The sequence below is a fragment of the Eptatretus burgeri genome, chromosome 3, assembly GCF_056783735.1.
Source record: "Eptatretus burgeri isolate ZD-2024b chromosome 3, Ebu_testis_v1, whole genome shotgun sequence".
Lineage (NCBI taxonomy): Eukaryota > Metazoa > Chordata > Myxini > Myxiniformes > Myxinidae > Eptatretus > Eptatretus burgeri.
In genome coordinates, this window is record NC_140963.1 from 117583249 (window position 1) to 117607833 (window position 24585).

The following is a 24585-nucleotide window of genomic DNA, read 5'->3' on the forward strand; positions in this document are numbered from 1 at the left end:
ATATATGTATATATATATGTATATATATATATATGTATATATATATATATATATGTATATATATATATGTATATATATATGTATGTATATATATATGTATATATATATGTATATATATATATATATATATATATATATGTATATATATATATATATATATGTATATATATATATGTATATATATGTATATATGTATATATGTGTATATATATATATATATATATATATATATATATATATATATATATATATATATATATATATATATATATATATATATATATATATATATATATATATATATATATATATTTATATATGTATATATATATATATATATTTGCACATCTAATATATAAAGCTCATTCCAACCACTGACTCACAGACTGATATTAAACATGGGCACCTTCTGGGTGTGGAGAAAGCTGAAATGTTGCGTGTCAATGGACATCAAAGCCGATACACCGGGAAATCACGGAACCATTGGAAAACCTCTGTAAATGAAAAAATGCAGGTGATCGACCAAAGACAATGGGGCAGCACCATAATTTTACATGCCGATGGACATCGAAGCAGAAACATCAGGAAAAATCACAGAACTGTCAGAAAGCATCTGTTAATGAAAATATAAATAAATGAAAAATCAAAAGCAGGTGAGTGACCAAAGACAATGGGGAAGCACAGTTTGCTATTGATTACACTGTGTTATTGCTTACACTGTGTAAACACCAGGAATTCATGGTGTTTACACAGTGTAAGCCAACGTGTGGTCCTTAATGGAGTTCTTTCATCCCCTCTTCTTGTCCAGGCTGGAGTTCCTCAAGGCAGTGTTCTGGGCCCTGTTCTTTTTCTGGTTTTCATCAATGATCTCTCCAACTCTCTGGAAAATCCTCTTTATCCCTTTGCTGATGACTCCACCCTCTGCTGTATCATCTCTCATCCCTCAGATCGGCAAGCAGCAGCTTCTTCACTCTCTGCAGATCTGGATAAAATCACAAGGTGGTCCAACATGTGGAACATGTCTTTCAATCCAGACAAATCTCTCACACTCACTACGTCTCTCTGATACGACCATCTGGAAAAAACCCCCACATATACTTTCTCAACAATCCTCTTGAAGAAGTCCTTTCTTTCAAGCTTCTGGGTTTCTGCCATGATCTTTCCTGGGAAAGCTACAGTTCCAAGCTGGCCTCCAAAGCCAGTCACCGACTGGGCATCCTCCGTAGTGCAAAGTCCTTCCTTGGCACCCCTGAGCTCCCGACCACAAACAAAGCTTTTTTCCGCAGCCTGATGGAGTACTGCTCTTTTCTCTGGGCTGGTGCTTCCGCCTCTCACCTTTCTCGGCTTCACACTGTGGAAACCAAGGCATTTCGGAGCATTGGTATCTCCCACGATGTGGCCGAGTCTTTGGGTCTCTCACTCTCTCACCACAGGTGGGTCGGTGGTCTGTCTGTCTTCTACTGTCTCCTCACTGGCCTCTCCCCCCCCCGCTCTGTTTGAGATATGTCTCCCCTCCCCCTCCATATTTCCGCAGGTCGCTCAAAGTCCATCAGCAACCTCTGGTAAAACTACCAAAATCGAGAATCACTGCTCACCTTCACTCTTTCATTTCTCTTTTTTCCCGCCTTTGGAACAAACTCCCACACTCTCTTCAATGCCACTCTTCCCTCCACGTTTTCAAAACAGCTGTTCACCACCATCTCTTATCTTCCCCCATCCAAAACCACGATCTTTTCTTCCCCTGCTAATCCACCCCAAACCCACCTCCTTCAAATTCCTTGCTTTCCTTCCTGAAAGTGCGTGTCGTGTAAGGACCTCAAAGTCCCTGGAGTGTCCATCTTGTTTTCCCTCTGTATGCCGCACCATCCCTCTCCCTTCCACAGATCTCTTCATGTCTCTGTTCCACGCCCCTCTTGTCTCCTGCTCCCCTTGCTGTATGTTGTGTGTGTTAGCTCTCATACGAGCCTCGACAGCATCTCCACTAGTAATACAGTACATATATGTAGCTCATTCTCACCACTGACTCACTGACTGATATTAAAGATCGGTACCTTCTGGATGACGTAGAAAGCTGAAATTTCGCTTGCCAATAGACATTGGAGCCTATTCTAAAGGAAAAATCACAGAACTGTCAGAAATCTCCCATAAATGAAAATAAATAAATTTATACGATGCAGGTGAGTGACCCGAGACAATGGGGAAGCACGGTAATTTTGCGTGCCAATGGACATCGAAGCCGCTACACAAAGAAAAATCACAGCACCATCGGAAAGCGTCTGTAAATGAAAATATAAATGAAAAAATAAATAAATGCAGGTGAGCGACCCAAGATAATGGGGAAGCACGACTCGTTAATGCTTCCAATATATCAGCATACCCCTCTAGTCTATATATCAGCATACTCCACACACACATCGGTGTCAGCTGATCAAGACCGGGTTATTTAAGCTTTCGTAAAACGTCAAGAAGATAGTTTTGAGCTGCAGCAAGCATATTCTTCTGGAGTGCAACACGGCAATGAGAGGCGAAATGAGTTCCTCATTTCCTTGTTTAATGTCACGCCAGGAGTGTTCGACCACTCGTTACCCTCGGTATAGTTTCGTGGAGACATCGTCGAAGTATAGCTCGTATATTACTTTCCATTGTGCATACAAAATTTACATATTAAAATGCAGTTGGTTTGATCCATGACAGAACACCCCAGCCAACACAATAATGTTGTTGCAAAATTGTAAAAAGATTTTGCCAAACATTGCGAAAATATTATTTTGTGGGGTTTTTTTTTTTTACACAATTATAGTTTATCAAATAACTTTTTTATCACATTTTATAACCATTATTATAATATGGTGCAGTTTTTTGCCTGGTGTTGGCTTAATGGTTAGGGTGGTGGGTTTGGGGTCCTAAGATCCTGAGTTCAAAATCCTACTCAGCTGTTGAATTAATACCAGGTGGGGTTGACTCTGCCTGTCATCCTTCTGAGGCTGGCAAAATGAGTGCCAGCTTGCTGGTATCCTGTGTCAGAGTGGTGACCCGTCCAGTATTGTACCCAATAGCCAACGAGACTGCTTAGGCAGCACCAACGCTCTGCACAGAGTATGGTCCCAATGGATGGATGGTACAACATTACAAATGAACATCATAAATGTGGAAATGTTTTTAAAACGTTTTATGTATGCACTGTTTTCTGATATTTTCATGATGTTTGAAAAACCCTCCAAAATGATGTTTTCATAACATTTGGCTTCATCTTTTTCAAATGTGAAAATGTTAGCTAACCGCCTTCAAATACACAGGCTTCACACGATCACCACCATATTCTCTCTCTCCTCTTCTTCTTCTTCTTCTTCTTCTCTCAAAACCATAACTCAATCATTGAATGCCCTCATGTGTCCAAAGTGGGATCATCATTTGCATTGTAAATATATGAACAGGACACAACAGTTTGGAAACGTATAAGGAACACACAAACAAACAATGTCGGATGCAGAGGAGAGCGAAGACCAATTGTATGCCGTGTCTGCCTGTCAGCCGAAGTGAATAACCAGAATCTGCGTTGCTGTGGAAGTTCTAACAGCCATAGAAATTTGTATTTTCGCAAGGATATGGTCAGAGGAGCCGAGTGTGGCTAAGGAGGAACAGGAGATGTTGGATCCAAAGTCAGTCATTCCCAGGTCCAGGAGTGAGGTCTCCTCACTTCCATTCGATTCGATTCTTCCATTCGACCAATGGAATCACAGAAGGCATCTTCTGCATTGCCCTGGCTGGTTGTTGTGTTGCCAATTTCCAGCTAAACGACATGGTGGAAGTTGAAATCACCACAGTTGAAGGATAAAGAGTTGGGATGAGTCACTATTAGTTGGTTTATCTTAAAAGAAAGAGGTTTGCATGGAGAAGTTGGTGTCGGGTGGACGGTATATCACACAGACAAACTTTAGATGGTTGCGGAGAGGAATATATAGCCAGAGGTGTTCCAGAAAGTTATGGGGGGCAAGCACAGAAATGGGCAATGGGGGATGAAGCTGTTGACATAAACAAAAATACAACATTCGATTTAAATAGGCTGTTCCTCAATCATAAACTGACAATTATGAACTGATAAGACAGATGGACGGACGGACGGACGGACGGACGGACGGACGGACAGACAGACGTGAACAAATTGCTTTTCGCTTGTGCGTGGGGTAATAATCCCGACACAGGTCTGGACTGTCATCATGGAAAAGAGAAGAGACAGGGAGAGACACCGAACAGTCGGGGCCAAACGTTCAGAGGAACATTGCTGTTAAAAACACAATGTCTGATGTAGCAGATCTGTGATGTTAGATTGGAGTCCTCATATATTGAGGTTTCATAATGTTTGGGAAGGGGAAGGAATACTGAGGGGGTTAAAGAGCATAGATAGGGGTGGGGAACCGAAAGAGGCAGGTGAGTGGGTGCAGGCTAAGGGCAGAAGTGTATAAGAGGGGCAGGAGCAAGGGAGTTTTGAGTTGGAGGAGGGGGTGTGCAGTGTAGTGGCGGTGCAAATGAGGGGCGATAATTTGCTTGAGGAAGAAATGCAAAAGCTGCAAATGTGTAGGGATTAATCCTCATGAGTCTGCACTCACTGCACATCAGGTTCCATTTTAGAATCCCAAGTTCAGCAAGACGCAGGCATGCATCGCAGCCTGGGTGGAGGGTGAGGCAATTTATAGCGCAAAGAAAGATAGTGCTATGAGAATGCAATGGGGCAAGCTGGGCAATCTTGTAATGGAGGAAAAGGAAGGAAATGGGGGTGAATGATAAGTGGGAGAGGAGGAGACAGGTGTGAAAAAATGGGAAAAAGTAGAGAGAGGAGAAAGAATTTTTTTTTATATTAAACTTATCCAAGTGGGAATGAAAGAAGGTGAAGAGGGAAGAAGTTTGGATTGTGAAGTGTTTTTTTTGTTTTGGGGATTTTATTTTATTTTTTTTAGCAATTTGTGTTGTTAAGTTGTTGGGTTGGTGTGTTGGTGAGAGAAATGAAACGGGATTCATATGGAAAATATTAAAGGACTTGGGAATCAAAGCTTAAGTATTTGCTTCTACCTCCACCTTAAACGCTTGACCTAGATGCTCCAGTTCAGCCTTTTTCTCAACACTTTCACTCTCTTTATCTCCCCACAGACATCGATGAATGTGTGAATAGCGACCACCTCTGCTTCAACAATGCTTTCTGTGTCAACATCCCTGGCAGCTACCGGTGCGAATGCACCAAAGGTTACAGCCGATCTCCATCTGGAACCTGCGTCGGTCAGTATCTTCCTTTTTTCACCATCATAATGCCAAATCTCAATAATTGTCTCGAAAAAAATTGATCTTGAAGAATCCTGTTATCCTGTTGTTCTTATGTAATACGTATCATTGTGGGCTGGCAGGATAGTTGAGAAGTACGTGTACTCGCCTCTCAGCTGTCTAGCATGGAATTATATGTCGACTCAGTTATAAAGTCTCATCCTGGTGTTTCACAGGTTGGGTTATACACCACTGGGTGCGGCCCTCTCTCAGATATACATTAAACTGGACGTGCCATCTGCCAGCATTAGTTGGTGGACGTTACATATCCAATGGTGTCCTTCGCGAAGAGTAGGCGAGCAATCGCCGGCACCCAAAACAATAATAAATTCCTCCTCTAACCTAGAGGGGGCACTTCATCAGCAGCACAACTGTGCCCCCAGCAAATGATGCTACCCACAGCGATGTGCTCCATATAAAATAATAATAAGAATGTCATTGTGTAGGGTAGGAAAATTGATTGTGTGTGTCATTTGAAAATGACTGATCTATTGCGTGCAATTCCGATTTTTATAAGTGCATGTACTTGAGTGCAGATCGTAACGAGTGCAGCGAGATTCCCAACATTTGCAGCCACGGCGAATGTGTGGATACACCAGGCAGCTACGTGTGCATTTGCCATGCTGGCTTCACGGTTACCGAGGATAAGGCCATGTGCATCGGTGCGAAGAGTGTAGCGTTGTAGACATTTGTGTGCTTTTTGACTGCGATAAAAAAAATAAAATTGGAAACTCCTCTATCTCCACAACAACAGTGTGGCCTAACACGGGCCTTGGCTAACGCGTGGTATTTCCCACAGATGTGGATGAATGTGAGCAGAAGCCATGTGGCAATGGGACGTGTCGTAACACCGTGGGATCTTACAACTGCCTCTGCTTTCCAGGATTTGAGCTCACACACAATAATGACTGCATAGGTAAGACGCAACCTTTCAGGTAAAACGCAACATGTCCTTTTCACTTTTTTTTTTTTTTAATTTGTCTAGCAATGTTGAACTTCATTCAGAAGCTCAGTGGCCAATAGGGGAAGACTAATTAATTTGGAAGTAACTTAGAAGAATGGAGTGGAAAACAAAGGAGGCATACTGCAATAGAGAGTGTTTGGTCACAGGAATGTATGGTATGTACCATAGTCTGTTACAGAGCATCTGTGCTGCCAAAGGTTATACTGGGTAGTTTGCCATTGCCTTCCCAGCTGTAGTGAGGGCAGGAATTTGGAATTTGGCCATGGTGCTCGCGATAGCTCACCTACTGTTGGTGAAGGACACCATGGGATCTTTACCATCCACCAAAGAATGCGGGCAGAAGGGACCCTCGTTTTATGTCCATCCGAGGGACGGCACACACATTGATGAGTCATTCTGCCTACAAAATACCATGATGACAGTTTATAGATGAGCCGAGATTCAAATCCAGGTGAGCAATCTTAGAGGCGAGTGTGCATACCATTAGGCCATCCTGCCAACCCCACAGGAATGTATGGAGGACCAAATGAGATTTTGCCAGGCTATTACCTTCAAGGACTTGCAAGGAAGATTTGATGAATACATTGGACAAATTTCCAAATGAGATTAGAATAAAAGTGGAACAAAGGAGTAGAGGTAGGTATAACTTGTGAAAGGTAACCTTTATTGTGGGTTAACTATCTCATGTTCTACGTTTATCTCCTTCTCTCTCTCCTCCTATCATTCATCCCCTTGTTCCATCTGCATATTGTTCTACTGCCCCACTTTCATTGTATCGCTTTCTACCCTCGGTCACCTTGCACTTCCATGAGCCCAGACTTTATATACGAAATTAACCCTTTAAAAAACATCTCCCATGCATTCAATGGATAATTACAGTTTGTTGTAGCCGACTAAGACAGTCGGCCAAGAGAGCAGAAGATATTTGAGCGAGGGAGACAGTGAAAGACCAAAACTTCTCTCATACCTTTTCTCCTTTTTCTCTGACAGTAGCAGATCTGTGATGTCATCTGTGATGTAGCAGTGCCTGCTTTTCCACTGTACCCAGTTTTCTCTATTTTAAACATACCTTTGTCCTTGCTTGATGCCAAAATCCCATACTCTTCAACCTCTGCACATATTTTGATTGATCATAGTGGGTCTTAGTTCATGCAATTCACCAAGTGAGCCTTGCACTCAACCATTTGAGTATTTTTTTAATTATTGTTTTGGAAATGTCTGGGCTCAACACTGTCCGACTGTCCGGACCAAGCAATTTTTTTTTCCGTAAGACAAGGAAAAGCCCAAATAGACCTGTCTGAAGGACAGGTCAATTTTACCACCTGGAAGTTTAACAAACTTGATATAATCTTAACATTGAACGTAGTTGTTCTTTTTAACGTAAAGTCACAGTGACTAGCAGCAACTGAGAGAATAATTTTAGAACCGACCACCTCCGCATGCCGGCGAAAACTTCAAAGAAGCAAATAATAATTGTTATTGCCCAAAGAAGCAAATAATAAGCAAGATTGCTCACAGGACAAATAGTTGGACAGGAGCAATGGCTGATGGGGCAAGTAAAATCTAAAATCTACCTGTACCAGGTAGGTTTGAAATTTTACCTGGAAAAAAAAAGGTGATATCTAAACAGGCTGGGAAAAAAGTTTATGTTGAGCTCTGAATTATGATGATTTTATCACTGGCAAAACGTAACACGTTTGCACAGTTGTACAATATTTGGACAATCGGCCTTCTATGTTGTATTTTAGAATGAATGTATGATCCAACACCCTTTAGAGATTGTATCGTAAAATTGTTTAAACCGTAACAAAATACTTACAAACACTTTTCCTTTATTTTTGAAACAAACGTAAACATTTACAAATGTACAGAAATATTTAGAAACGCTTTCACTTTATTTTAAAAACAATAATATAAACGATGAGCAGATAACCCGGTTCCACGGGGATGTTGTAAGGGAATGAATTCCCAATCGTGTGTGGAATATTGAGGGAGTTTGCAAGGAATGGCCTTTGACAGCATAGTAGCAGGATCCGTGGGAATTCTGCGTAATGTAAAATGTGACTTCAAGTCCTCAACACCTTTCTTCTTCAAGTCATAAACCTCTTTCTTATTCAAGTCTTCTTCAACCCCCCCCCGCCCCCCACACACACACACACACACTGGCAGCCCCAAGTCTTCAAACCACATCCCACCCCAAGTCCTCAAACCCCCTCTCCCAGTTCTCTGTCTCCTCTCTGCCCCCCACCCTCCCCCCGCAAGCCTAACTCTGTCCTCTCCTCCCCCTTTACTTCTTCAAGTTCTCAACTCTCCACCCCCACCCCCACCCCCACCCCCACCCCCATTCAGCATAATAGTCACTAACTTTTAACGCTGCTAAGGTTTCTCAGTGAAGAAAATCAACGAAAAGGCAATTATCCGTTGGACGGAATTGACTAAATAGTTTGTGGTTATATATAATATATATATATATATATATATTTTTTTTTTTTTAACTTCCGGTAAATGTGCAAACCAGCGACTCTGAGCCTATCCTGGTGTTTAAGTGTAACTTAAAGCCTATCCTGGTGTTTAAGCCCGTGTGTGTAACTTATCCACAAAAATGCACATAACTCCAAATTGCATGAATATCGATATTTGTGTACCTCCACATGCACTGTCTGCACCCAAGAGCTCTTAAATGAGGTATCATTCAGCATTATATGTGCTGTGGTTACGACGTTTACCCCATTCAGACACATTCACACAACTTGCATTTATATAGGTATAAAGATTATACGAATCAGTTGCATCATTTAAAACAAGCAAATGCTTCATGTATTATGCAACCACAACTTAGATTATTATGCAACACAAGACATTTACCGACAAAGAGCACAAGCAACGTGGTTTGTGTTTTGATGGGTGTTTTCACTCATTTACAATGCTTACACTTTTCTCTCCTGCATTGTGTGTCAGATGTGGATGAGTGCAGCTCGTTGGGTGTGCAGGTATGCCGTAGTGGCCAGTGCTTCAATACCCAGGGATCCTTCCAGTGTCTCTGCTTCGAGGGCTACGAACTGAGTTTGGATGGAAAGAACTGCATCGGTTAGTTTGAATGGGTTTGCTGCCTTAAAGTTATCTTCTTATTATTTATACTTATTCTTTTTAATCATTTATGATACCATCATGTGACAATACTTCTTATCCTGTAATCCTACGAATACATACCTGGCCGAGGTTTAATAACTTCCATTTATTCAAATTGCCTTATTGTGTACATTTACTATCATGCTATGCCTAATTATTGCATAACTATGCATGTAATTGCAAGTGGTGCTAAGATGTAATCTGCACTGTATTGAAGCTATAACTTCACTTCCTTCTTGCCTGAATGATTATCTTGTTGCAGATGTGAACGAGTGTATCTCAGACCCCAACACCTGTGCACCTGGCACCTGCCAAAACCTAGATGGCTCATTTCGCTGCATCTGCCCTTCTGGATACGAACTCCGTATCGACCAGTGCCTGGGTGGATTTGGGTTGGGGGAAAGTTGTGCAAGGGGGTGTGGGACGAGAGATGGTTAAACATTGGTTGGGGGAATGTTGTGCAAGGGGATGCGGGATGAGAGATGGTTAAACATTGGTTATCTTGCACATTACTGTGGATGAAGATATTGGAAAGATTTTCTGATATGGGATGGCTTTACAGTCGTTGATCAACAGGACATAGTGGGAAGTGGTACCCTTTCACCAAGTGTATTAGATGTCACAAGTGTTGTGTTTCTACTTTGTCAGATCTTTAACTTTTGCCAATGGATTGAAAAAAACCACAGTGCTAAAATTATTTGAATTTTTTTTTTTTTTAAGTACACAACCAAGGTCTAATGGGCCTATCAAATTACGATTCGAGCCATGGTACTGAAAAGATTTTGGAGGTTTTTTTTCCTCTTTCAAAGGAAACCGAAGCTTGTTCATGCCTACTTGTGGGTATAGATTGCACAGCCAGTAACATTTCATCTCCTCAAAAGGCTTTCATTGTGTGCAATGTAAAATTGTCACTTCCTTGTAACCAATTGCTGTCAAACATTGATTCCAACCTGAATATTCATACCGACAACTTAATGTTGCTTAAACCACCAAACCTCCTTAATTTATGACAGTGGATTAGTCGATTTGTATTTTAACCCAGGACTGACAGCTGTGTGCTGAGTACAACATGAAATATAACTAATAACGAACTTGGTTAGCATTTCTACAATAATCTCTGTTCCTCTTTCCTGTTCCAGATGTTAATGAATGCCACTTAGAGCCAGGAATCTGTCTCTTTGGTTCCTGCAGCAACACACCAGGAAGCTTCCGCTGTGATTGTCCACCTGGCTTCCTGCTTTCAGACAATGGCCGCCGTTGCTTTGGTGGGTCACCAACAAAATCATCTCGATCGATGTTTTTTTTTCACCACCTCTTCAAAAAAGAATACCTGAATGACATCTTAAGTTCTCATGGCCATGTCCTTCAAATGTCCACGACACCTTACACTGGAATCAAACACTGTGCCTCATGATGCAAGATTGGAAGCTTGTACCATATAGAGTGTCATGGAGCCACTGTGGTAGTTACAGATAAGCAAGGATCCTCATGATGCAAGAGAACATGGTAACCGTATCAGCCAAAAGATAGTAGAGCATATGTTTTGCCTTATGTCTACCCGAAAGTTCTGAACAAGTTCAGGCTGAACCAAGCAACATCGCTCCTCCAAACCTGTTTGGACCATCCTGGTTCAGGATTCTACAAATAGGAAATGTGAGATTTGGTTCTTGCTTTAAGGAACTCTCTCAGAACTTGCTGGCAGAGACAATTGAAGCATTAAATGTCCTAACATGAGTGTAAGCTCGCCAACCAAAATCGTGAATTGAACAGGCATTGAAAAGAAGCTTCTTTAGTGTGGAGTAAAGCAGTGAATAGTTAAGCATTCAATCATTGAGTTATTTCACTTCACTTAATTTGCATTCATGCATTAATTAATTAATTAATTCGCTCATGTATCACACTGCAGACAGAGTGTTGGTTCCGCTGAAGCAGTTTCTTTGGCAAGGGTTACAATCCTGAACGGGTCGCCCCTCTGTTGCAGGATATTCGACTCGGGGTGGCAAGAATTTAGAATTTGACCAGGGTGCTGGTGATAGCTTGCTTACTCTTTGAAAAGGACACCATGGGATGTTTAACGTCCACTAACTAATGCCAGCAGGCGGGTGAAAGTTTATTGCTGAGCTGAGATTCAAACCCAGGCTAGACAGTTCAGAGTCAAGCGTGCATACCTAGAGGCGATCCTACCAGCCTTGTTTAATTTGTTTGATAAAAAAAAAATGATTTGATCTTCCTTTCCCACACCATGCAACAGATACCCGGCAAAGTTTTTGTTTCACAAACTTTGAGGAGGGAAAGTGTTCTGTGCCGAAGGCTCTAAACACCACTAAAGCACGATGCTGCTGCAGTGCTATGCCTGGTGAAGGTTGGGGGGATCCCTGCGAACTCTGCCCCCGAGAGGGTGAAGGTCAGAATTCAGTTCTGGAAACCCCCCCCCCTGCCCCTCCCCACTTTTCCCTCCTCCACGACCATACTCTCCCTTCCCTTTCACCCCCATCCTCTCCCCATTTCACATTTGGTGAAAATGTGTCTCATTGTATTGTGGTGGTCTATAGTATAGTACAGAAGGCCATATGGGGCTTCCCATCCTCTATACCCACAGCTGGGTTTGAAGATCTTTGCCCATTGGGAGTTGGAATTATTCCTGGACCTGGAGAGACACGTGAAGGTAAAAGTCAATGAAAGCTTCACTTCAGGCATCTGTAGGACACAGAGGTATAGCCCAATGCATTATAGCAATTAAGCATGCATTGTTTGTTTGCACTTGTGTACCTGTAGACATGAACGAGTGTGTGGAGAATCCAGGAATTTGCACCAACGGATTGTGCATTAACACCGATGGCTCCTTTCGCTGCGAGTGTCCTTTAGGGTACAACCTCGACTTCACTGGCATCAATTGTGTTGGTAAGATTTGGACATGGATCTCACCAGGAAATCCTCCAAGCAGTAACTATAAGTTTGTGTTAACCTCACAAACAAAGCTTTGGCTGGTTGGTTTCATCCACAAAATGAACGTTCCACTAAAAGGAAAATATTTTCAACCTCAAATATTCCAAATATTCAGTTGGGCTGCTTGGTATTCTCATCTGACCACTTACCTCACCATGTGATCCCAGATTCAAATTCCATATTTACTGTTTGATTCATCCATAGTCTCATAATAACTTGTCCTACATGGGTACAAGCTCCTCAATGGGCCTTAGATCACTGTAAAAGTATAAAAGGTAAGATCCAGCATCAACGTTTTACATTGGTGAACGAGCTTCGTGACCTGTGAATGTCATTTTTTTTTCTTGCAGACACGGATGAGTGTTCTATTGGTAACCCCTGCGGTAATGGCACGTGCACCAACGTTCTGGGTGGATTTGAGTGTCAATGCGAAGAGGGATTCGAACCTGGACCCATGATGGCTTGTGAAGGTACATATCGACCCACACATGGTGAAGATGATGTTACTTCGTTTGATTGTAGTGAACAGAATAGATGTAAAATCATAGCACAAAGCAGATCTGAAAAGATGCGACTTAAGTGAACTTCACAGTAATTTAGTCTGATCATGCAGCCATTGTTTATTCATGATGGTCGAAATAGATGTTTGAACACGTGTATTTGATAGCCAATATCAACAAGGCCCAGCCAAGGAAAAACTACCACCTTTTCCTGTCAAAGTTATCTCAGCGGTTCTGTCACCCTAATACCATACACTTTCAATTTAGCAGAGGGGAGTAGATGATAAATGGGGTTTCTGGGGCACCCATTCAAATGAATGGGGGGAAGGGAAAAACTTTCTGACCCAGGTGCCAAAAGCTCAAAATAGGAGACTCATTTTATCCCCAACTATCCCCTTCCCTCCCATAAAAGCAAATGTAAAATTGAGACTCATTTTCTCCCCACCTATCCCCTTCCCTCCTATAGAAGCAAATGTAAAATTGAGACGATGAAAGATTGAGGCTTACTGATTAAAGCACTTCTTCCCTTTCATATTTTCATTCCACTCAAAGAGCGAACCAACGAATATTTGTTCATGTTCTACTTTAGGTAATAACTTAATTTTCTAAAAAATATTCATTTCCATCAAGCATATTCACAAAGAATAACTTGGAACTTGGTTCTTGGTTTAAGTGTCTTTGTTGAGCAGAAATGACGTGATAAACTTCTCTTGATGCTCTTGTTTAACCACCTCCTGAGCCACGTATCATTTTGAGATTGCAGTAAATTGTTTTTCCATTGTTCAATTGCTAACCATCAAAGTTTTCAGTCTATTCAAGGATATTTATTTTTAGATCCTCGTGGAGGATCTCTGAGTCTTTGGTGGCCTTTTTGGATTTTAGCCGTCATATTGGATTTGAGGCAAAATCCAGGTGGCCCTTCTGCTAAATTGAAAGTATATGGCATGAGGGTGACGGAACCGTTGAGATAACTTTGATCAGAAAAGGTGGTCGTTTTTCCTTGGCTGGGCCCTGTCTAATAGTACAATGTTACGTAGAAGGATGTAAATGGAAAACATTGATTAATGATTGGATCTAAAAATTCGCTGTTTGAAAAAAATAGACTTTTACTTCACTCCAATATATTTACCTCCACCACCGAAGGTGGATGGAGGTTATGCTTTCACACCTGTCTGTTTGTCTGTCTATCTGTCTGTCTGTCTGTCTGTGAGCACGATATCTCAAAACGTTGTGGACAGATTCAGACGAAACTTGGTGGACCGGTGTGTAACTGCAACAAGGATGACTTGATTTGATTTCAGTAAAGATCTGAATCTGGATCGGATAATTATTTTTAAGTGATTCTTCATCAATGAGTGATATGGCTAAAAACAATATACGGTATAACACGATATCTCAAAAATTTCTGGACGGAGTAGGCCGAAACTTGGTGGGCAGGTTGGGTGTGCAACAAGGATGAATTGATTCGATTTTTGTGTAGATCCAAATCCAGATCCTGAAACGAGAATTCTTTTTTTTTAAATATCCAAGTGATTTTTTTTCACCATTGAGAGATGGGGCCAAAAACGATACATTGCACGATATTTCAAAATGTTGTGGAAGAGTGAAGACAAAACTTGGTGGATGAGTTGGGTTGGTGATAAGAACAAGCCGATATTCTAGTTACCTATGTTTTTATCAAAGCAAAAATTCGTTTTTATTCCAACAAGTAGATCTTTGAGCAGTACTGCCTTTCGATGGGTAGAATTTCAATGTCCGTCCTAGTCAAGTGCACTGTGGTCCATCCTCGCTTCCTTGAGGTCAAAAAGAGTCAAGTGCACTGTGAACTGACATTGCATGTGGCCCAGACTGGCAGAGGCAGGCAGATTACCTCCCACTGTAAATATTTAATGAGCCAGCCAGGGTTTAACCGACAAACTCATAGTGGCACAGTAATTCTCCTGAAACCAGCTTGGGTTCCAGAAGTTAGGAATAAAAAAAAAATCTCAACACTGCTGCTTTCAGCCACAGACTAATGGTGTGTCCTCACCATTTTACCACCACCATACAATTTGATCCGTGAATACAGTTACAAACGAAATGTAAAATACATAAGTTATCAATTTTTACTAGTTTATTAAGTTTATTAATGTTTTAAACAAATTTTTATGGTTTGCAGTCTAAGACCTCATTGGCTGCATGCTTCTGGTGCACATCCTAGGCATAGAGGAAAGACTCTGTAATGGCTGGTTGGTGGCTCGTTACAGATCTCAACGAATGCAGCCAGAACCCACTGCTCTGTGCGTTTCGTTGCATTAACACATACGGCTCGTACGAATGCACCTGTCCTGCTGGATATGCCCTGCGGGAGGACCGAAAGATGTGTCGAGGTGAGATTAGCTCAGAATGTTAAACAAGGCTTCTACTGGGTAAGCCACATTCCCACAGGTATGCAGGGACAATAAGGTCAAATGTCATCTTCTCCACCTGTGCGCTGTGTATCCCCACTCTAGATCTCGATGAGTGTGCCGTGGGTCTGCACGAGTGTGACATCCAGGGGATGCTCTGCAAAAACATCATCGGCTCCTTCATGTGCATCTGCCCTGTAGGCATGGTGCGCAGGCCAGGTGGAGAGGGTTGCGTTGGTGAGTGTTCCGAAAATGTGAGAAATGATAGGCAGAAGAGGACAATATAATTAATGTGTGACTTCTGTGATTATTATCCACTGCAACTTGCCGGCAGCTTTCAAGGAAAGAAACAAAGAGACGAGACGTGGATATACCTGAAATTATAATGCAGAAAGAGAAGAAGTAGAATGATTGGAGCAATAAATGATTGCAAAGAAAATTATTAGTGATGATCTTCTTTTGTGTGCAGCACAAGGCTGCAGGATAGCATAATTGGCTGAGGGTGCAGCTGTACCACTGATTCAATGTCCTCTGTTGGTTAGGGCAGGAATTTGGAATTTGGCCAGGGTGTTGGCAATATCTTGCCGACTCTTTGCCCACTCAGCATCTCAAGGAGATGGGAATGGCATCTGCCTGGGTGATGGCCAGACGGAGGCCACTTGAGTCCCGGCAGAAAGTGGACGCAGCGACGTGCTGCTCTGGCCCATGCTCCCATACCTGACCTGACCTGGCCTGACCTTTGTAAAGGACACCATGGGATATTTAACGTCCACCAACTAATGCCGGCAGACAGGACATCCACTGTCCAGTTTAACGTCCATCCAAGGGACGGCATATACATTGACAAATCACCGTACCTGTGAAACACCGGGATAACAGTTTATAGCTGGGTCAAGATTCGAACCCAGGCTCACCTCAGAGGTGAGTGTACTTACCTTAAAACCATCCTGCGATGATGATGATGATGATGATGACGATGATGATGAAGAAATGAGATGTGTAAATAGTGGTATTCAGTGTAAAAGGAATGAGTTGATGTATTACAGTTAGAGGTAGGAGGGATTAATGGTTGTGTTTCTGACCCAGGGATGACAGTTGTTTAGCAAGACACTGATAAGTTCATAAAGAATACTTTTCCATGAATTTACAACACTGTCACCCTCATTTGCCTCGAAGCTTTCGAACCTGGATTCAAATCCATGCCCAGTTATAAACTGTTATCCTCATGTTTCACATGGAGGGCGATTCATCATTGTATGTGCCATCCTCGGATTGGTGTTAAACCTGGCATCCCATCTGCCTTTATGAGTTGGTGAACGTTAAAGATCCCACAGTGTTCTCCGCAAAGAGCAGGTGAGCTATCGCCGGGTACCCTGAACAAATTACAAATTCCTGCTCAAACCTCCAGGGAGCACCGCATCAGTGGCCCCAACAGATGTGCCCCCAGCAAATTATGTTAACCACAAACATGTGCTCCATAAAAATAAAAGAAGAAGAAGAAGAAGGTGTGGTATGCTTAGATTGATGCAGAACATATTATATTAGGAGCAGAGAAGAGACCATCACTGATTGCTAATTTAAGTTACAGGAAGAGATCAAATCACACCAAAGTGTGACACAGCACATGACACTGCAAATACATTTCTGTGTAATTAACGTGCATGCACCTGTAAGGTCAGATGGGTGATTGAGCAGGTGTGTACAACCTGGTACCAAAGTAGGAGCTGCTTGTATGTGTGCAGACGAGAATGAGTGCCGCTCCAAGCCAGGAATCTGTGAAAATGGCCGATGCAGGAACAGCATTGGAAGTTACTTCTGTGAATGCCATGACGGGTTCTTCGGAAGTCCCAGTGGCATTGAATGCATCGGTACGTTTGTACGCTCACTCGTGATGCCCAATGTATCGCAATATAATCACGTCTTATTCACCTCGTCCATAAGTACCCTGCTCTGTACGCTTGCTGTTGTTTATCTTCTCACTAGACATACGCCAGGGTTTCTGCTTCATCGAGGCCATCCATGGACTGTGCCAACTGTCTTCGAGTGGGCTTTCACTGGTCACAAAGTCCGAATGTTGCTGCAACTCTGGTCGTGGCTGGGGTAGCGAGTGTGAGATGTGTCCACTGCCTGGCAACTTGCCCTTCCGCAAGTTGTGTCCACATGGACCAGGATACACCACGGATGGCTCGGGTGAGAGATGAGAATAATGGCTGAATCATAAATGCCAAGTTCCTTGAATAATCAAGCTAATAATTTTTTCCCAGGAGAAATTGATTATATATAATATGTATCGCTGTCTTTTGGTAATATTTACAATTCATCAACACAATCGAGAAAGACAGACATTGGTTGTGAGATTACCAGCATTTCAATGAGAAGGAATTTTTCCCCACTCAATTCGGAGGAGGTTTTGAGTTGTGCTACCTTTTCATCACTAGTATTTTTAATGTCCATGATCAGGCTGTCAGCAGAGCCTTTAGGTATGCATACTCACCTGTGAGCTGTCTACCCTGGGTTTGAATCTCGACCCAGCTATAAACAACCATTCTGGTGTTTCACTTTCAGAGCGAGGCAGCAATGTGAGTACCGTCCATCATCTGGACGTTAAACTGAAAGACCCATCTGTCAGCACTGGTCGTTGATGGATGTTAGAGATGCCGCGGTGTTTTTTGTGAAGAATCGATGAGTTATTGCCTGCGTTCTGAACAGAACACAAATTCCAACCACCTTCAATCGAATGTCAGGCCTGACCTGCCGGTCCATGAAGGTCTTGGGGAAAAACCTTTGCCAGCCGACCACACGAGAATGTCGGAAGAATAATTGGAGCCGTTAAATAATTAGTAGGTTTTTAGTGCCGATGCTCAGTTGTCCTGAAAGGCATTAAGAGTCGAACGCAATCCGTGAACTGCCACCAGACGTAGACCAGATGCAGGCAGATTACCACCTCCCCGAAGATCATTAATGAGCCAGCTGGGTTTGTACCTACAATCTGATAATGACATGATAGTTCCCCTGAGAATGTGCCTATTTTCCAGAAGCTTCCGATCCAAGTTCGCGATGCTGAAACAGGTTTCAAAACTTTAACCTCCTCCCAGACATTGACGAGTGCCATGTGCTGCCGGAGCCCTGCGAGAATGGCCGATGCATCAACACCGCTGGCTCCTTCCACTGTCTGTGCGATCGTGGATACACGACCGACCTTGCAGGAACTGTGTGCCAGGGTGAGCCATGCCGCAAGAACTGCCTCTTTCATTGCATGCAATTTATTTTTCAAATCATTGCTGGGAGCGCAAACCTCTGACATTTAACCCAAATAATCTGTGTCCATACATTACCGCACGTTGTTAATTCATATAAACTCTGTAACCCAAATGCTCATTGAGTTTTTCCTTGTGATGCAATACTGTACAGACTAGTGTATTTCCCTGTCTCCTGGTTATTCGATATCATCCATATTTTAATGGCTTCATTATTATCCCCACACTTTTTGAGAAAAATGGAGGGATATTGTAATCGGCTCCGTCTGTCTGTCGTCTGTCTGTCTGGCCGTCTGTCACACTATCTCCTCCTAAACGGTTGTGCAGAAATTTACCAAACTTGGTTGTTATGATCACCACATGGCAGTTGAGGTATCATTTTTGGCCCCGTCCCCCTGTGGCAGGGTCAAAAGGTCAAATACAGAAAAATGCAAATTCGGGCACATTTTTAAAAGTTTTCAATGAAACGTTGTATATGCAATCAACATTGGGGAAGCATGAAATATGTTATGAATTCTTGGATTTTTCCCTAGGTTCAAACCCCCATGTGGTGACTGTTCAGCCTGGTGAACTTGGGGTCACAGGGGTCAAAACAGAAAAAAAAAGTTAACACAAAATTTGATATTGGGTCATTCCTCGTGGAACATTTTGCCATCTTTCAACTTTGCTTCAAGTGGGAAGCGTGCGGATTTACAATGGAGTGCCATCGGCTTTGCTCTCGATTATATTATCATTATTATTATTATTATTATTATTATTGCCATTGTTACTCTTTCAGAAAAATCCAAAGGAGGTTATGTGTTAGAGCATAGAGTTTATCATTGCCATTATTATTATTATTATTATTATTATTATTATTATTATTATTATTATTATTATTATTATATTTCACTGACTCACAAGCCTTGTATCGTTTTCCTTTCCCTCGTCCCTTATAACCCAATAACTGAGTTCAGATCTGGATGAATGTGTACAGTCTCCAAAACCCTGCAACTTCCTCTGCAAAAACACCAAGGGAAGCTTCCAGTGCTCCTGCCCCCGGGGTTACATCATGCTTGAGGACGGAAAGACTTGCAAAGGTTTGTACAAAACCTTTCCTTTTATTTCCCTTTGATATCCTTTACCTGTTTTGTTTTTCTTATTCGTTTCTGCCGCCTCTTTCATTCCCAAACTTGTGCAGAACACTTTCTTGTGTGATGATTAAGATATTTTGATGTTGAAAAATTGTCAAAAGGAGTTGCGACGCATTTACAATATGGTATGCGCTTCCTTGAGTGATATGGATATCCAGAACAACGATTATGGGTTAAAGTCCCATCCGAGTAAAACTCACGTCACCCACTGTCATTGTTCTGGCATAACTGGCATCGAGGTATGCATACTGCCCTTAAAGCTGTTGATCCTGGGTTTGAATGCCGACCCAGCTGTAAATGACCATCCTGGTGTTTCACAGGCAGGGCGATTCACAGGCACGAGTTACCTAATTGATTGAAATGTGAATTTTTCAATTGTAATTCTTTTTTTTGAAATCTCAGTTTATGATGCATCATGCCTTCGAGGCATCCAATTTGGATTCAATTCCAAAGAAATGGGATCCAACTATAAACTGTTGTCGCAATGTTCCGTAAGCAACATTGTTCCTCGTATTACAGCATGTCATCTTTTCAGGGAAAACCTGAAGCCAGCTTTCTCATAAAGATCCCACAATTCCTTTTGAGATGAGTAGGTGATTGCATGCCGGTCATACTGGCCAAATCTCAAATTCCTTATCTGCAGCATTGCTCATCCGAAGATGGAGTTGTATTGCTATGCCATCAATATATGGCAAATATTGCCAACAGGATAGTTCTGTCACTGGAAACTGCTGGATCGTTTTAATCTTATCACATCAAAATCGACTGTCATCCTTTCAAAGTAGTGCTTCCTTGACGCTGTATAGCTTCTTAATGAATCGTGGCATTGCATTGTCATTGTATGCAATAATGTCAAATGACATCGCATTGTGTATTCTCATGACGTGTATCATTGTACAGTTTCCGAAACAAATGTGTGCGATGAATTATTTATTTTGGAGATTGAGGGATGTTGTGTGATTTGCCCTTTAGGCATGAATAAACATTAAGCCAAAAATGACATTTCTCATTCACAGACTTGGACGAATGTACCAGCAAACAGCACAACTGTCATTTCCTGTGTGTGAACACAATTGGTAGCTTTATCTGCAAATGTCCACCTGGCTTCGCCCAACACCATTCTGCATGTATCGGTCAGTGGGTCCGAAATGTCTCCCATGGTATTTCAACCATCTCATACTGTCACTATGTAAACAAACACACACACACACACACACACACACACACACACACACACACACACACACACACACACACACACACACACACACCAGTGATGGATTTATGCAGGGCACGCAGTGCCCATGCCCAGGGTTCTGAGCTCAAGGTGGGCCCCGAGCAGAGGCAGTGTGAGGGTCATGCAACCCATGCAATTGCATGGGGCCCCATACGACCAATCTTGGTTCACAATCTTTTGAGATGCCGTGAAATGTGATGAAATGAAACAACCGTAGCGATGCTGAAAAGCTTAAAAAGCTCAACAATGGTGAAAAGGGTGAAAATCATCTGAAATTAACTTTTTTCGTTACACAAACGGCATAACCAGAAAAAGGTCCTTGGTCTCGCACATGTGCTGAGGTGTGTTCCATTCACAATCAGCTTGCCATCGCTTGTTAAGGCAGCCATTTCATATCTCCGGTTTTGTTGGACTGCTTACTTGAGTGCTTAAGCCACCTAGTGAACACCCAACAAGAAACTTTTAGCTCTTCCACGAACTTTGTCAATGAGTACAAAAAAATAAGAAAATAAAAACTTGCTAACTGAACATACCTCTTAAAGTGTGGTATAATGTCAGTTACCAATCAGCTTGTTGTGCGCTCACCAAGTGGCTTAATCACTCAAGCAAGCACTCCAACTAAATGGTTGATAAGGAACAGGTGGCTTGGCAAGTGATAGCAAGCTGCTTGGTAATGGAAAACCTTAACATGGCATTTTATTTCCAAGGGGGAAAAAGCAATAAAACAGAGGAATTCCTCCAGACTTTTGCAGACGAGTCTAAAGAAACATTAGCTCGCGAGTGCGAAAATAATATGGAGTCCTCTTTTCTTGGATCAAAATAACACGGAGTCCTCTTCTTTTTTTCGGGCCAAAATTACATGGGGTCCTCGTTTTTGGGGCCAACATAACATGGGGTCCTCTTTTTGTGGGGCCAAAATAACATGAAGTCCTCTTTTTGGGGCCAACATAACATGGGTCCTCTTGTTGGGGTCAACATAACTTGGGGTCCTCCCTGGGGCCAAAATAACATGAAGTCCTCTTTTTGGGGGTCAAAATAACATGAAGTCCTCTTGTTGGGGCCAACATAACATGGAGTCCTCTTTTTTTGGGGGAGTCAAAATAACATGAAGTCCTCTTTTTGGAGGTCAAAATAACATGGAGTCCTTTTTGTTTGGGCCAAAATACCACGGAGCCCTCTTTTTGGGGGGTCATTATAACATGGAATCCTCTTTTTTTTCAGGCCTTTTGGGCCTTTTTTGTTGTTGTTACCAGGTCCCCCAAAAATTTAATCTCGTACACACACACACACACACACACACACACATTTTTATATCCCAAGAGAGTAACAAGCTCATTCAATAAAATACATGCGGAACTGCTCATACAAAGAAAAGTAACAAGAAAACAACATCGCAAGAAGAGCAAACCAGCCCATACAAATACAGACCAGGCAGATACAGACCAGCAACTGAGAAAAGAAACAGGACAAATACGGCAATTTATAAGGGGAAAATCGAAGCCCAAAGCTAATGAAGAGAATCCAAAAACTAAAAAACAAATACAAAATTGGGAAAAAGACCTCGAAGTAATGGCTGCTGAAAGCAAACTCAGAATATAAATGACTGCAAGAAAGGTTTTTAAAATACAAGCAATGACAAAGTCAACAAAGGGAGAAAACAAAACTGCATGTTTGAAAATAACCAAAAAGATTCTCTCAAGAATTGTGGAAACAAAAGCAAAACATGTCAAATCATCTCAAGAAAGATAAATTTGAAAAATTCTGTAGAGAGATCAATGAAGACCCAAAAGAATACAACAAAGAGGTGAATTCGACCCAAATCTTGGAGCAAAAAAACAAAAAAAACATCATCATCAAAAGGAAATGCCTTGGTGATATTTAATGAAGAAGAATATTTAAAAACCAAGTCACAAAAATATCAAACTTTTAATGGCCAGGCCAGCATGCAATTCCAAACTTCTGGCTAAAGCAACTCGATGCTCTCTTCCCCCCCCCCCCCGCCCCGCTCGAGCATTGAACAAACTTATCCAAGGGGAGGAGACCTTGGATGAGTGGCTCACAGTAGGTAATGCCTTCCTCATCCCAAAATGTAATGAAACGCAACTACCTCACAAGTAAAGATCAATAACCTGTCTACCAACAACGTACAAACTTCTGACGGGAATCCTCACATAAATGATTAACCGTCACCTAACACAAGAAGGAGGCCAAGAGGCAGAACAGAAGGGATGCAAGAGAGGATGCGATGGAACAATGAACCATCTACTACTAAACAAAGCTGTACTCAAAAATTGCAATACCAGAAGAACCAAATTATCCACAGCACAGATAGACTGCTTAAAAACTTTTGATAGTGTCCCACATTCATGGATGATGGAATGCATGCATTTGTTCAAGATCCATCCATTCATTGGGACCATACTCTGTGCAGAGCGTGCAGAGTGCCAGCCAGGTGCACCTGTTTGATTGTGTCAAGAGTACAGAGTGCTGCGTAAGCAGTCTCCTTGGCTCTTGGACACAATCCTGGACGGGTCGCCACTCCGACACAGTATACCAGCAAGCTGGCACTCATTTCGCTGACCTCGGAAGGATGACAGGCAGAGTTAACCCCACCTGGTATTAATTCAACAGCCGAGTGGGGTTTGAACTCAGGATCATAGGATCCCAAGCCCATCACCCTAACCATTAAGCCAACACCAGGTATTGTACAAGATCAATCCCCAAATAATCAAACTGATGGAGAAAGCAATGCAGCCTTGGAATACCACATTGTTATTATAGCACTCAGAAGAAAAGATTTAAATACCGGGATGAAGATACATCGAGGGATCTTCCTGGGAGACAGCCTCTCACCCTCCTGTTTTGCCTGGCCCTGGACCCACTGAGCAACCCATTTGGCCGAGATAAGTGTACCAAGTGCACACTCACATAAGGTACACCAACCTCAGCTGGCTGGCCTCCAAAACCAGTCGCCAACTGGGCATCCTCCATCGTGCAAAGTCCTTCCTTGGCCCACCTGAGTTCCTAACCATCTACATAGTTTTCATCCACAGCCTGATGGAGTACTGATCTCTTCCTCTGGGCTGGTGCTCCTGCCTCTCACCTTTCTCGGCTTCACACTATGGAAACCAAGGCATTTAGGATCATTGGTATTTCCCACGATGAAGCTGAGTCTTTGGGTCTTTCACTCTATCCCCACAGGCAGGTCAGTGGTCTTTCTATCTTCTACCACCTCCTCTCCAGCCTTGCTCCCCCACTCTGTCTGAGATATGCCCCCCCCCCAATATTCCGCAGGGCGCTCAAGGTCCGCCAGCAACCCCCTTCTGGTAAAACTACCAAAATCAACAATTGCTGCTCCCCTTCACTCTTTCATTCCTCTTTTTTTCCTGCCTTTGGAACAAACTCCCACACTCTCTTCAATCCTACTCTTCCCTCCAGGTCTTCAAAACAGCTGTTTATCACCATCTCTTATCTTCCCCCATCCAAAACCATGATCTTTTCTACCCCCACTAATCCACCCCAAACCTATCTCCTTCAAATTCCTTGTTTTCCTTCCTGAAAGTCCCTCCCTGTCCTGTAAGGACCTGAAAGTCCCTGTCCTGTAAGGACCTGAAAGTCCCTGTCGTGTAAGGACCTGAAAGTCCCTGTAATGTCCATCTTGTTTACCCTGTGGACTCCACCCTATCCCTCTCCCTTACACAGATCTCCTCATGTCTCTT

At 42.4% G+C, this 24585-nt stretch overlaps 1 protein-coding gene across 1 annotated transcript in view; it reads left to right on the top strand.

Annotated features, from left to right (window-relative positions):
• The window catches only part of LOC147030806 (fibrillin-2-like), a 332975-nt gene that overhangs the window by 263163 nt on the left and 45227 nt on the right, over window positions 1–24585 (top strand). Inside the window, exons 44-60 of the mRNA XM_085875239.1 lie at window positions 5146–5271; window positions 5850–5975; window positions 6113–6229; window positions 9236–9364; window positions 9669–9788; window positions 10546–10671; window positions 11658–11810; window positions 12006–12071; window positions 12182–12307; window positions 12703–12822; window positions 15099–15221; window positions 15345–15476; window positions 16982–17107; window positions 17223–17429; window positions 18335–18460; window positions 19453–19575; window positions 20646–20762. Coding sequence (XP_085731365.1) covers window positions 5146–5271; window positions 5850–5975; window positions 6113–6229; window positions 9236–9364; window positions 9669–9788; window positions 10546–10671; window positions 11658–11810; window positions 12006–12071; window positions 12182–12307; window positions 12703–12822; window positions 15099–15221; window positions 15345–15476; window positions 16982–17107; window positions 17223–17429; window positions 18335–18460; window positions 19453–19575; window positions 20646–20762 — 2163 coding nt within the window. The remainder of the gene's footprint in view (window positions 1–5145; window positions 5272–5849; window positions 5976–6112; window positions 6230–9235; window positions 9365–9668; window positions 9789–10545; window positions 10672–11657; window positions 11811–12005; window positions 12072–12181; window positions 12308–12702; window positions 12823–15098; window positions 15222–15344; window positions 15477–16981; window positions 17108–17222; window positions 17430–18334; window positions 18461–19452; window positions 19576–20645; window positions 20763–24585) is intronic.